Source organism: Octopus bimaculoides, chromosome 5 (genome assembly GCF_001194135.2).
Source record: "Octopus bimaculoides isolate UCB-OBI-ISO-001 chromosome 5, ASM119413v2, whole genome shotgun sequence".
NCBI lineage: Eukaryota > Metazoa > Mollusca > Cephalopoda > Octopoda > Octopodidae > Octopus > Octopus bimaculoides.
In genome coordinates, this window is record NC_068985.1 from 18503723 (window position 1) to 18519319 (window position 15597).

General features: G+C 37.5%; 1 protein-coding gene across 2 annotated transcripts in view; it reads left to right on the forward strand.

Moving 5' to 3' along the window:
• The window catches only part of LOC106871757 (actin-like protein 6B), a 102125-nt gene extending 86804 nt beyond the window's left edge, over positions 1 to 15321 (forward strand). For both annotated transcript variants that reach the window (XM_014918392.2, XM_014918393.2), the window contains 2 exons: positions 8422 to 8508; positions 15044 to 15321. In XM_014918392.2, coding sequence (XP_014773878.1) covers positions 8422 to 8508; positions 15044 to 15124 — 168 coding nt within the window. In that variant the 3' untranslated portion in view covers positions 15125 to 15321. The remainder of the gene's footprint in view (positions 1 to 8421; positions 8509 to 15043) is intronic.
• Positions 15322 to 15597: the final 276 nt, after the last annotated feature.

Consider the following 15597-nt stretch of genomic DNA (forward strand, 5'->3'; position numbering starts at 1 on the left):
CAAATTGACCCCAGAACTTATTCTATCGCTTTCTTTTGCTGAACCGCTAAGTTACGGGGATGTAAACACACCAGCATCGGTTGTCAATCGATGGTGGGGGGGAAACACACACACACACACATATATATATATACACACAATGGGCTTCTTTCAGTTTCCGTCTGCCAAATCCACTCAGAAGGCTTTGGTTGGCCCGAGGCTATAGTAGAAGGCACTTGCCCAAGGTGCCATGCAGTGGGAATGAACCCAGAACCATGTGGTTGGTTAGCAAGCTACTTACCACACAGCCATTATTATTACTTTTACTGTCTTCGTAATTATATCTCAGTGAAATTTCGCTGCACGTCTGAGTATAGTTTGTCTTGAGTATTTATGGTCTGTGAGCATGTTTGTGTCTGTATTTGTATATGTACAGTGCTTCTGTATGTGTTTATGTATATACAGTTTGTGTATGTTTTTATGTGCTGTTTATGTGCATCTGTGATCATTATATCAATACCATTCATCATAATGTTGTTTATTTCTATATTATGGAATCTTTTATATATTTATCTTTTTTTTACCATTTCCATTGCTCCCAGTGTTAGATTTTGTTTCTATTTTCAGTATCTATATTCTGGCTGTCTCTATTTCTAAATCTTTGTCTGGATTATTTCTCTTTAGACATCTGTTGTTGCCTCTTAGGATTGATATATCTCTCATAACACTTAATTATCTAGTGGGCTTTGATTATAAATGGCCAATTTGTCTGTTTGTTATCTGCCATTATTATCATCATCATTATTATTGTTATTATTATTATGGCGAGATGACAGAATCGTTAGCATGCTGGGAAAATGCTCAGTGGTATTTCGTCTGCTGCTATGTTATGAGTTCAAATTCTGCCGAGGTTGACTTTGCTTTTCATCCTTTCAGGGTCAATAAATTAAATACCAGTTGAGTACTAGGGTTGATGTAATCAACTTGCCTCTTCCCGCAAAATTTCAGGCCTTGTGCTCTTAGTAGAAAGGATTGTTATTATTAAGGTGGCGGCTGGCAGAATCACACACGCACACGCACACACACACACACACACATCCTGCCTTTTATATATACAGATGCCAAATCAGACTGGCACCTGGTGTAGCCCTCCAGCTTACCAATTTCATTCAACCCATGCCAGCATGGAAAGCAGATGCCAAATGATGATGAACGTGGCTGGTATGGCAATTTATGAGATGGAGACAGAATAAACAGTAAGTCCATTAGTGTTACTGAGAGACTGAAAGGCATGAAGCATCTTGGTACTCTACAAGTTATTTAGTTAATGAGATAGTGTAGAGAGAAGAACTATGTGGTGAGATGAGTGGAATAACAACAATTATTTTTTAAATGATGAGCTGGCTGAATTGTTAACATGTTAGACAAAATGCTTAACTGTTTTCCTTCCGGCTCTTTACATTCTGAGTTCAAATTCTACCAAGTTAACATTGCCTTTCATCCTTTTTTTTTGTTTTTTCTTTTTGGTGGTGGGGGTTAACAAAAAGAGTACCAGTTGATGTAATTGACTTACTTGCACCTCTGAAATTGCTGGCATTGTGCCGAAATTTAAAAATATATTAACAGTGCCAAGCTAGCAGAATTAACAGTGCAGCAGATAACGTACTTAGTGACATTTCTGACAGCTGTTTATGTTTGAAATTGCCGTGCATCCTTTCGAGATCTATAAAGTAGCAATCAAGTACTGGTGTCAATGTAATTGACTTATTTCCTCCCCTGAAATTGGCTGGCCTGGTGCCAAAGATTGAAATCATCATCATCATCATCATTATTATTATTATTAATGAGTGAGAGAGCAGTACATGCCATCAAAGTGACACTGGGGTAAAATATACAAAGCCCAGTATATCCATCATGACTACATGTCTTTTAAGGGTACACTAGGCACATGCATCACAACCATATATGTGCATGACATGGTGATCTCATATCAAGATAAACAGTGCATGACCTTGCAGGTGGGGCCCAGTTAGAATTTTCTTCAGGTTGAGTAGCTCATCCTGCTCAAAAGGTCCCTGAATAAGGGTTGTTTAAGGATGTTGAATGAAATGCCCATGTTTCCAGAGGTGAATTATCCAAACTCCAAAGAACCCTTCTCAACACATGGCTATGATTCTCTCTCACTACTTCTGCTCGTGATCAGACATGCATACATCATCAGCCACTAAGGGACATGCTCAACTGGTTATGGTCAAACATCTGACAAGCAAATCTGTGGTATTGGGCAGAATATTATTATCAAGCTGACAGAATCATGAGCCACTTAGTGGCATTTCGTCTGTCTTTATGTTCTGGGTTCAAATTCCACTGTGGTCAGTTTTGCCTTTCATCCTTTCAGGGTTCAATAAAATAAGTACCAGTGGAGCAATGGGGTCAATGTAATCAGCTTACCCCCTCCCCCAAAATTTCAGGCCTTGTGCCTATAGAAAGGCTTATTATTATTAAGGCAGCGAGCTGCCAGAATCATTAGCATACCGGGTGAAATGCTTAGCGGTATTTCGTCTCCTGCTATGTTCTGAGTTCAAATTCTGCTGAGGTCGACTTTGCCTTTCATCCTTTCGAGGTTGATAAAATAACTAACACTTAAACACTGGAGTTGATGTTATCAACTTAACCCCTTCCTCAAATTGCTGCCCTTGTGGCAAAATTTGAAACCATTATTATTATTATTATTATTATTATTATTATTATAATTATTTATTATTAGTGGTGGTATATGTAAACAGAATGTTATTTTGCTTTTTTTTATGTTTGTTTTTAGCTACATCTTATATTCCTATGACGGTTAAATATTCTATATGCATGTCGCTCATACATTTTAGCCCAGTCTCTTGGTTTTTCATAGTTTGATAGTTTTTCTTCCCAAATGGTATTCTGCTTAGTGTAATCAATATATTGATAAAGAAAAACATCTTAACTCTATTCATTTGTTTGTTCTGTTGTTCATTTTACATGTGTTTGTTTTTTTGTTTTTTTTATAACTAGTATATTATCATGGCATGAGGTTTTGTTCCACTTGTTTTCGGAAGTGCAGTGCTACCAGATGATTTTTTGATAGGGAAACATCATTGAACATAATTGTCTCTGACTCAGTGATTTTTTTTTTTTTTAATGTAAAGCGCTGAAAACGGATGTGTGTGTGTGTCTTTGTGTCTGTGTTCCCCACCACTACTTGACACCTGTGTTGGTGTGTTTATCTCCACGTAACTTAGCAGTTTGGCAAAAGAGGCTGATAGAATAAGTATCAAACTTAAAAAAGAAAAACAAGTACTGGGGTCGATTCATCTGGCTAAAATTCTTAAAGCCAGTGCCCCAGCATGGCCACAGTCTAATGACTGAAACAAATAAAAGATACACACACACACACCCACACATGAATGACTTTGTACAGTTTCCATCTGTCAGTAGGACTGAACCTTAGACCTTGTGATCGTGAAGTTAACTTATCAACCACACTGCCATACCTACACTATCAATGATCGGTAATTTTCTAATCAGTTTTTGCAAATATGTTGAAATAGCTATCTTCAATGAAAGTTTTAACCCTTTAGCATTCAGATTACTCTGTCAAATGTAATGCTTATTTATTCTCATTGTTTTAAAATAACCATACATGTTAATGTCACTTCAAGATTTCGATCATGTGGTTGTTTTTTGTTTTTATTTACGATATTGTAGGGTAAGTGTAAAAGGCCTGATCTGGCTTGATTGAACTTAGAACAGGCAGAATATTAGGGCTGGATCTGGTTAGTTTAAATGCTAGAGGGTTAAAGACTTGTTCTGATTGTTGTTGGGTCAAAATTTGGTATCATGTACATTTTCATCAGTGGTTTTACACACACACACACTTCTTACTCTGTCATAGTTATGTTTGAAATCTGGCTTAGACTCTGCCTGACAAAATATGATTAATTGTTTCCTGATATTTGTTGCATAATTTACATTTGCCATGTCCCATTTAGTCTATTTTTCAGAATGCTTCTTCTGGGTAACCTTCTGCAATGATTATAAAACTTTTTGGTTTTACTTTTAGATCAGAACTACTCAGTCAGTTTTCACTTCCTTTCAAATTTATCAGCTCCGCTCAATGTTACTGATAACCTCAAAGAAGAATTTTATTTTGATAGCATTGCATTCTGTACTTATATCCTTGATTTTCACTTAAATGGAAGGGTTTATTTTTTCTTTTTTGTTTTCTTTTGTTTATTTGTTCTTTCTGCTGATGTGCTGTTTTTGTCCTCAGCAGTTTTATGTTGTACCTTTGGATTTCAATCCATAAAGAAATATTTATTTTGTTTACCAATTAATTAAAATCTTTGCCTTTTTATAAGTCAGTTTTAATCCAGTTGTAATTATTTAAAATAATTTTCTGTTTGGTTTTGTCTCCACCTCCTTTGAGGAGAGATGTTGAAGTTTGCTAATGAGAGGCATGGATTGTTCTGAATAGTAAAGTAGTGTGTTCATGTGAGTCAGTTTGGGCAGAAGTTTGTCTAAAACAATTCCAGTTCGCTTGGCTCCAATGAAAAGAAAGAGACATATATGTTATTAGGATAGTTTGTTGAGTAACAAATACGATTTGGTGCTGATTCCACGTACAAAGTTTTGGTGCTGGTGCCACATAAAATGCTCTGGTGCTGGTGCCATGTGAAAGCACCCAGTACACTCTGTAAAGTTGTTGGTGTTAGGAAGGGCTTCCAGCTGTAGAAACTAAGCCAAAACCTGTGGAACCTGGTACAGCTCCTTGCCTTGCCAGTTCCTATCAAGCCATCCAACCCATGCCAGCATGGAAAATGTACGTTACATGATGATGATAATTGTGGCAGTGGAACTAATAGATGGGCTAACTATTGAGGTTAATTTTAGTGTGGTTGCTATAGCTTTCTGTGAGATGAAGATAGGAAAAGTAGCAGGTCCATTTGGAAAAGCTATCGAGATATTGAAGACATGAAACTATGTAAATCTGTTTGTTGCTTAGTCAATCTGATAGTGCAGGGCAATGTTGTCCCCAGTAATTAGTATAATAGTATCATAGTGAACTGCTATATAGGCAATGGATATGCACTGGAGAGAGGCATTATAAAAGCTTCAAACTAAACTGCAGTTTGGTTTTTGTGTCAAGATAAAGAACTACCGAAACCATATATTCTTCAAGAGTTTCTTAATTATGAACAAACCACTCTAATTTTTATTTGTAAATATTATAGAATGCATTTGAGATCCCCTACTTCATAGTCTGTTGATTAGGCTCAGATAAATTGTTTGTATTTAGATATCATTGGTGAGCAAGACAGGATCCTGCCTTCTTTCCTCCTTACTAAAACCTTTTGCTAAGTTTGTCTTTAGGCCTCACAATTTCGGGTTTAGCTTCTATGCCTGGAATTTCTTCTCTACTTCCCCTATAGATTCAGGTATGAGAACTAGAGCATCAGCATATAGGAGTTCCAATGGACAGCCAGTCAGAAAATTCTCTGTGATGGTTTGTAAGATTATGATAAATGAGAGAAGACTAAGGACTGAACCATGATGGACTCCCACCTTCACACTAAAGTCATTGCCAACTCTCACTTTACTTACCACATCCTTGTACATAGCTTGTACTGCTTGCACAAGCCATTCGTCTACACCTAGTTTCCTCAGTGCCCACCAAATTATATGAGCATGGTGCTCTGTCAAATGCTTTCTCCAGATCAATGAAAGCCAGGTGTAGCTGTTTATTCTTAGCCAGGTATTTCTCCTGCACTTGTCTCAGAAGGTTGCATGTGATGCTTCTTCTCTATCATAGATCAGTTGGGCTATGACTTTCTCTGTGACCCTCATAATTTGGTCTAGAAGTTTGATTCCCCCATAGTTGCTTTTCTCTAAGGCATCACTTTTGCTCTTTTAGTAGTTTACAATGATACTGCTACACCAGTCATTAGGTATGATACCTTCCTGAATGACTTGATTAACTATCTGGATAATAATCTTGTATCCCATTTCCTCAGATATTTTAACCCTTTAGCATTCAGATTACTGTCAAATGTAATACTTATTTATTCACATTGTTTTGAATTAATCTTGTATTATCTCGTAGCTTTGAGATTTCAATGATGTGATTGTATATTTTAAGAATAGGTGTGAGAAACTAGATCTGGCCAGTTTAAATGCTAAAGGGTTAAACATCTCCCCGATGACCCATGGCTTTCCTCCTTCATATTTGTCAATTTGAATTGCTGGTCCCTTTATTGGGTCAACATATGGTAATCCTTGCTTATTCCATGCATTCCCCACATTCAACAGCCTTTCATAATTGCACTTTCATGCCAGTTTCTTTTTTTCCATATTGATGTTCCAAATACACTTCTTGGTTCACTCCACCCTTCAGCCTTACCTATTTTGATAGTTTTCCTTCCCATCCCCTCATCTCCCTCCCATACAATCTTGCAAACCATTCATCTGCTTTTTACTCACCTTGTGTTGGCCACTTAGGCACCTCATTGCCATTGTCTGTCTCCTGCAGCTCCTACTGATCATTTTCTCTTTTTCCTTTTCTCTCTTTCCCTATTAATTGTGAGTAGACATGCAGATCCTCCTCCTCCCTGAAGGATCATGGTCCTGCAAACTGCAAGGTAACCTCACTAGTTCTGGTGCCATGAAAGAAAAGCACCCAATATCCTCTGTAAAGTGGTTGGCATTAGGAAGGTATTGTAAAGCGGTCTTTTGCCACTGTTGTATCTGTCTTTTGATGATTGTTGTTGCTCTGACAGATATTGTTATATTCTGAAGTTATTGATAGAATGATTCTATCTAGCACTGTATGACCCCCAGTCATAAAGTGTTATTATCCTCAAAAGGTTGGGTTGTTTATAACATCTACTCAGTGTCGGGATATAATTACTATATCAGCACAAGCACAACTATCAACAGTCTTCCTATACTCTTGACCTTTGACCTTCTCTTGACCGGCTACTGGTCTATTTATAATGGCTGGCTACTACCACTTTTTACTGGGAGAAGCGTACAGTTTCACTACACAACATTTCCCCTTTTAATTTTTTTTATTTGACAATCAATTTCTTTTATTCACCCTGCCTCAACTACATATATATATATATATATATATATATATATACTCAATATCTTTTCTACTTAGGGTTTGCTTTTAGGAGTTTGGCGTTCTTCCCTTTTCTTGTACTTCTTGTAACTGTTGGAACCTGAAAATTGTCATATGGCCAATCCATTGGTATTTCTACTCTTGTTGCTTCCTTTTCTATGACTCTTACCTTAAGCTGATTTCTATGTCTCCTTTCCATTCCATTTCTGATTCTTACACCATACAGCATTCTTCCTATGTATGTTATAATTTCTCTTTCCCAGTATTGCTTGCCATTTTTGTACATTCTTACATATACCTTATCACTGATTCTAAAGAATTTTGGCAGATCTTTACTAGCATGTACTTTGTATACCACTGGTAACAGTTTATTGAATACTGACTTCATCTTTCTGGCAAACATTTATTCTGCTGGTGAACTTCCTTCTGGCACATTTGGGCTTGGAGTTACCTTATATACCCATAAGAATTGTTGGATCACGACCTCATCCATGGCTTCCTTATTATCTTTCTTTAAAGCTCTCTTAAAAGTGTCCATGATCCGTTTGGACCTTCCATTCGATCTAGGGTGGGACTGTGCGATAGTTTTATGTTCTAATGTGAACATCTCACAGAATCTTTTAAACGCACAGGATACAAACTGTGTTCTGTTATCAGAGACAATTATATCTGGTACACCAAATCTTGTGAACAACTCTTGTAAGAAGTTTGTTACTGTAAATGAGGTTAATCGTTTACATCTTGCGACCTCAGGCCATTTTGTGTAGCTGTCCACTATTAAGTAATAATATCCATTTACCGGGCCTGCAAAATCAATATGCAATCGGGTCTGTGGTATTTTCACTTCTGGCCAAGGTTCACATTTAGTAGGGAGTTTCACTGCTAGCGCACATGATCTGCAGCCTTTTACCAGGTTTTTAACTTCCTTGTCCATACTTTGGCCAGTATACAAAACTCCGCATCAGCACTTTCATTCTAGAGACGTCTTCAGATTGATTCATTCTAGAGACGCCTTCAGATTGATTCAGTCAAAGTAATTTCCTACAAAATTTGTGACCATATAATGTGAGAAATCATTATTGTTTAATATAATTAGAATTCTATTAATAACTCCTTTAAGTACCGTACTTTTGTCATCCTCTCTCTTTCTTTTACTGCACGAAATTCTCATTTTCACCAGTTACACACTAATGTCTTTTCAGAAGTGACTGCAATTTGATATTTTGTTAATTTTGTTGTTTTTCACTTATAATTACTGAGAAAACATTTTTGTTATTTCTATTTTACAGAGCATGAGATTAAAAATAATAGCTGCAACAGGAACTGTTGAAAGACGGTTTAGCAGTTGGATTGGTGGATCAATTCTTGCCTCTCTGGTATGTAATTTAAATGTTATCTTACATTTTTACATTGTCTTTATAAGTATTTTATGGATACTTAAATGTTGCAGGTAAGGCAAAAGAATATTTCAGTGATCTATAGAAGTGATTTAAGATGCAGTCCTTATGTCTGAGAAAGAATAACATCACTGATTGATCTAGGTTCAAGTTTAATTGAAATTGTGAAAATAGACAGGAATGGCATTTTGGGAATCAGCTCTGTTCCGGAAGGACTTGAAATAATATTAATGCACACAGTTGGATAGCAAAATGTTATATCAATGAATTACAAAGAAGATATATAAATATATATCATCATCATCATTTAATGTCCATTGTCCATGCTGGCATGAGTTGACTGGTTTGACTGGGGATGGCAAGCTGGAAGGCTGCACTAGATTCCAATATGATTTGGCATGGTTTTCTACAGCTGGATGCCCTTCCTAATGCCAACCACTCCGAGAGTGTAATGGGTGCTTTACGTGCCATTTGTGTGACACTGGTATCTGCCATGACTACGATTTTGCTTGGTTTGATGGGGCTTCTTCTCAAGCATGACATAATGCCAAAGGTCTCAGTCATTGCCTCTGTGAGGTCCAACATTTGAAAGGAAATCAGCCACTTTGCCTCTGTGAGGCCCAGTGCTCAAAAGGTGTTCTTTACATGCCACCTGCACAGGTGCCAGTTACATGACACCAGCATCAGCCACGATTAAGATTTCACATGGCTTGACGAGCCCTCTCAAGCACAGCATATCGTCAAAGGTCTCGGTCATTTGTCATTGCCTCTGGGTGGCTCAAAGTTCGAAGATCGTGCTTCACCACCTTGTCCCATGTCTTCCTGGGTCTACCTCTACCACAGGTTCCCTCCACAGTCAGAGATCGGCACTTATTTACACAGCTGTCCTCATCCATATGCATCACATGACCATACCAGTGCAGTTGTCTCTCTTGCACAATACATATGATTCCACTTTTGCCTATCTTCTCTCAAGATGCTTACACTCTGTCGAACATACACACTGACATTGCACATCCAGCAAAGCATACTGGCTTCATTTCTTTCAAGTCTACACATGTCTTTGGCTGTCACAACCCATGTCTCACTACCATGTAGCAAATCTGTTCACACACAGGCATCATACAATCTGCCTTTCACTTTGATAAAAAGGCTCTTTGTTGTCAGCAGAGGTAGGAGCTCCCTGAACTTTGCCCAGCTTAATCTTATTCTCACAGCTACACTCTCGGAGCATTCACCTCTGCTACTAACTTGGTCACCTAGATAATGGAAGCAGTCTATTTTCTGGACATTTGTAGCATTTATTGTACCTGTGCATCTTCCACATACAAAAGCTAGTTTCTCTGTTAACCTTCCTCTGATATTGCTGTACCTTTTCTGTGTCCAAAGCTTACGCTGGGTGCATCTTATGAAGTCTCTACCTATGCCTTTTCTACAGATTGGGCAGAGCCATCTACCTGAAGGGATTTGTGATTTGTCTGCCTTCCTACTTACTAACACTTAGGTTTTTGCTTGGTTAATGACTATCGTGAGCAAGAGGGGACTGAGCACCAATCTTTGGTGAACCCCTACTTGTACACTGAATTCTTTGCTGTACTCATTGCCAACCCTCATCTTACCAGAAATATAGCATCAGTGGTGATCCTCTCTATTTAGGCATCACTTTTATCTTTGCAGCAGTTGACTATGGTGCTGCTACACCAGTCATTAGGTATGACTCCTTTGTGAACCACCTGATTTACAATACAGGCAACTAGACCATAACTCACACCACTGGATATTTTAAGCATCTCAACAGTGATTCCTGATGGGCCAGGGGCTTTCCTGTCTTCATATCCTTAATTGCTTTATCTACCAAGATACTGTCGATTTGGGTAGCTGGTCCCTCAATTGGGTCAACATTTGGCAGACTCTCCTCCTCTCATTCATTCTCCATGTTCAGTAGTCTTTCATAAAGGCATTTCCAAGCCTCTTTCTTTGTAAAATCATTAAATACAAGTGCACCATCATTCATGCAGACCACATTTCTCTCACACTCTATCTTGCAATCTGAAACACTTCAGTTCTTTGGTCCTCATGTTGCTGAATATAGGTAAACTTCTTTTCTGCTTCTCCCTTGGCTAGATATACCTGTCTCCTAACTTCCCTTCTGGCAATCTGATACAGTTCCTTGCTACCCCCATTTTTCAGGCCTGTTTCTTTGCTTTAATGGCCCTGTCTACCACATCATTCCACCACCACGTTACCCTAGGTCTGGATGGGACTTTGCACCAGCCACAGATTTGGTCTGTAGCACTCAGCAAGCTGTCTCACAGGAATTCCCAGTTGCCCTCTATGTCACAAATTTGTAGATGATCCTCTCTCATCAAATTTCTCAATTAGGATGTCACTAAATCTCTGACCATATGAAGGGTCTTTAAACTTCCAAATCCTTCTTTTCCAGATTGGTCTGCTACTTGGCATCCTTCTGGTCTGGTGTCTAAAATCACTAATGACTAGTCTACACTGGGGGGTACATTATTCATCAGGGAGGGTCTTTGTATTTAAGAGCAACCAGGTATCCTGCTGTCTGGTGAGAATGTAATCAATCTGGCTAGCACAGTCACCTGATTGGTAAGTTATCAGGTGGCTAACAGGCTTCCTGAAGTTGGTGTTGCAGATCAATAGGTTCTTTGCATCACAGAACTCCGGTAGCCTTGTTCCCTTTTCATTTCAGAGACCAGTCCCATGGACGCCATGAAAGATACCAGGCTGCCGTCCGACATGCCCATTGAAATCTCCAACCACGGAGATGAGATAATTGTCACTTGTCTTTGAGGTGGCCTGCAGAAGAATATCATAAAAGTGGTCCTTCTGTTCATTTGGTAGGCTCGCTTGTGGGGCATAGGCAAAGATAATTGTCACTATACTATTTTGCAAGACTAGCTTGAGCTTAAGCACTCTATTGCATACTCTGACTACCTCTATGACCTTATCCACCCATTTCTTAGCAAGTAGTATGCTCACACTACCTACCCTGTCGCTGTTACCTTCCCAGAAGATTTTATACCTATGTGTTTTGCCTGCGAAGAACCTGGCTGAAGCTCCTCTCCACCTTACCTCTTGGATGCAGCATACATCAACATGCCTCCGTTCAAGCATCTCAACAATCTCACTAGCCCTACTTGTCAATGTGCCTACATTGACAGTGTCAACTCTGAAAACTGAGAAAGGGACGTGGGAGGAAACATGGGAAAGAGGAGTGATGGTATTCAGCACCTGAAAAGGTTTCAGTGATCGCTTGATAACAGACATGTCACATCAGTTGTTCTCACTTTAACCTACCATCATTCAAACATGTTAAAATTGTTGCTCCTACTGGGGGTGAGTGTAATGTTAGCATTGTAAGTATAAGTGTTACTGCTTTAAGTAAATGAGCTGCTACTGGTTAGTCCATTATATAGAGAAAGAAAGAGAGATAGGTGGTCTGTTAATTTACTAAGTAACACATCTCCTTATGGTGCATGCAGAAGTGTGGATGGTTGGTGGTGGAGAGGGAAGGATATATATATATATATATATATATATATATATATATGTGTGTGTGTGTGTGTGTGTGTGTGTGTGTGCTCTGCTTCACAAGGAAGATCCATCAAGCCAAGTGAAATCATAGTTGTGGTAGATACTGGTACATAAAAGCACCTATTACACTCTCAGAGTGGTTGGTGTTAGGAAGGGCATCCAGTCGTGGAAACCATGCCAAATCAGACTGGAATCTGGTGCTGCCCCTCAGCTTGCCAACCCTAGTCAAATCGTCTAACCCATGCCAGCATGGACAACGGACATTAAATGATGATTATACATATATAATAGAACAAAATATTAGCACACTTGTTCATAGTTTGTTACAACATCAGCCTGACCATAGCCAAGTCTTATTTATGCATCCTTCATCCCTTCACTTAACATTGGCATTAGTTGAGGCACTTGGTTTATTCTGAGCAATCATTTTATGTACCTGTTATTTATATGCTCTTTGACATCTTCTTACCTATATATATCTCCAAGAGCAGAATAAAACGGGATTTAGTTTGCCTTTTTATTATCATAAGACATCATAAATTATGTAATCTTTACACATATTTCACTAGCAAATACTTGTATGTCGTACAGTAATTATGTAGATGATTGAATAACATTGAAACACTGGATCTTCCAAGTAACTGAGGTTGGTAAATAACAATAGATTAAATTACTATTTTCTTTTGAAGATCTGGCATCTCATTGTGATTATGCAGTCATCTACATAACAATTACTACACAAGAGTAGTATTCACTCATGAAACACATGTAAGGATTATGTAATTTATGATGTTGTAATAAACAAGCTAAATCTCCTGTTTTTTCTGCTCCCACATATACACTCTAAATTATTCTAATGTATATAAGTACCGGAAGAAAATCAGATGAAAAATTATGTTTAATACCTGATTGGAATTTGGCTATACATGGATTTACATGGAGTTCTAAGCATTGATTAACCATTATGCTATCTCATTCTTCAATATGTGTGTGTTTGAGAATGAAAATAAAAAAGATAGTGAAGGATTTCAATAAAAAATGATTTGCTCAATTAGTGGCGACATGCCAATAATTGAAGGAAATATTCCATCCCAGATAATGAGAGTTCTTCATTGTAGATCATATTTTGATGTTTACTTAGAAGCAACATATACTTCGAAGGAATATTTTTTGGCAATCATCATCATCATCATCATCGTTTAATGAAGGGGGAAAAACTATTTTTGATGCAGTTTTAGCGATGTTAAGAATATTAGAATTTTGGCTAATGAGACAAGAGTCTTTGTTTCTTGTGAATTTTGCCCTTTTTTTAAAAAATTTTTTATTATATATCTTGTGGAGTAACCAAGGACAACTAGTTAATATAAACTGGGTGTATGAAATTGGGAATTGTTGAAAGCAGATGAGCTTATGATGTCATATTTTTTATTGAGTGGATTGAGAAACTGTATCTGATATAGACGGATGGGTAGGCTATGACTGACGAGGAAGACATCATTCTATATTTTTTTTCCTTGTGATTCATAAAAATCATATTTACTCTCAGATTTTGCATCGTATCATACATTACTGGGGCTTCTGGCAAAGAACGGATTCATAATGTTGCAAAAGACAACTATTATTAATTATCTCCATCAATTAAGTGCAGGAGTGGCTATGTAGTTAAAGCCATGTGGTCTTGAGTCTAATCCCACAATACAACACTTTGCACAAGTGGCTTTTACTACAGCCCCAGGCTGACTAAAGTCTTGTGAGTGGATTTGATAGACAAACTGAAAGAAGCTTCTGTGTATGTGTTTGTGCCCCTCATGTTGACATATTATGGTTGTAAATAAACATCACCATTGTACAATTAATGTTTTTCCAGTTTTCTGTAAAACAAATTTAAAAAAAAACATTTGGCCATGGGGAAGAAACAAGTGAAGGTTGGCAACAGGAAGGGCATTCAGCTGTGTAGAAAAGCTGCTTTAATAATTTCTATTTGACCCATTCAAGCATAGAAAAGATGTTAATACAAGTGTCACCAGTTAAGAAATAGTGGCCAACAGTTTGTGAATCTTCCTTTCTTAATATGTTAGGCAGTGAGCTTGCAGAATTATATGCATACTGGAGCCAAATGCTTAGTGACATGTCTGTCTTTACACTGAGTTCAAACTCCACCAAGGTCAACTTTGCATTTCATCCATTCGGACATTGATAAAATAAGTACCGATTAAGCACCTGGATCAATGTAATTGACTTACTCCTCCCCCAAACTTACCGGACTTGTGCTGGTGGCATGTTAAAAGCACTCACCGTAAAGTGGAAGGGAATCCAACCATAGAGACCAAGCAAACCAGACTAGAACCTACTGCATGACCAAAGTAAAACAGTTTGTGCTCTTTGATAAGTTTCCAAAATAACTTTTTCTTGTGCAAAGAATGATGATGTTAGCATATTCTGCAACATTGATGTTGCCAAAGCCATCTCAATCAGGCTACCTACCAATGTAGGAAAATATTTTTTTGTTTTGATAATCGTTGAAGGATTTTAATTTTAAAATTTTCTTTGCTCTCTTGGGTCTTCAGGTTTTACTAATCTAACGAAGAAACATTCCTTGAGAAACTCCTTACATGCAATGTTTTATGGCTCCTTGAAGAGGTAGGGGGCATATGCTTTTGTGTTAGATCATTTTTTTTAAAAAAATTTTTTGCTTGTCCCAAGCTTTCCTGTTTGTTTTTAGTTGTTTCATATTTTCTATAAAGTTTTCCTTTTGTAAATCCCAAGTTACTCTAATGGTTGAAAAAAAATTGGGAATGTGTATCATCTATGATACATGGATGCCATCAAAATATATTCTGTGTATTACATATGATACACTGACCATTAAAAAGGGTGGTTTAACCATTCTAGAGAAAAGATGTAATGGTGACTATAAACACATAACTGATTTCAAAGTGTTTCTCTTTTGCAGGGTTCCTTTCAACAGATGTGGATTTCCAAGCAGGAGTACGAAGAAGGAGGGAAAGGCTGTGTGGAACGCAAGTGTCCATGAGCCATACCAGACTCTTGCCTTTAAGTCTTCTGCTCATATCTGCAGTAGTGGCAGGAATATTGATGACACCTCAAGGATCGGTTACTTTGCCTCTATTAAGAAATGTCATTAAAATAACCATCATTCAAATCACTATACCACCTTTCATTCATCGACTAGATATATACATGTGATGTAATAAATCTATATCTCATTAATCAAGGTAGTTTATCTATTTTCCTTAAGTGCATCCAATTGTAAATTTCTGTTGCAATTTTTATATTTATCAGAAGAAGTTTCACTATATCATTAATATTTTGAGATATTATTTATAAAAACTAATTTGCATTTTCCTCTTGTGCTGATAGAGGTGGGTAAATTTAAAATTTTGAAGTTTGCATGGATAGAATATTTTTATAACTGAACAGTCTTGCTAATAAAAATGACAATTTTGGTGGAAGTGCTAAGTTGGACAGAGAAAAACAGTTGGTTGT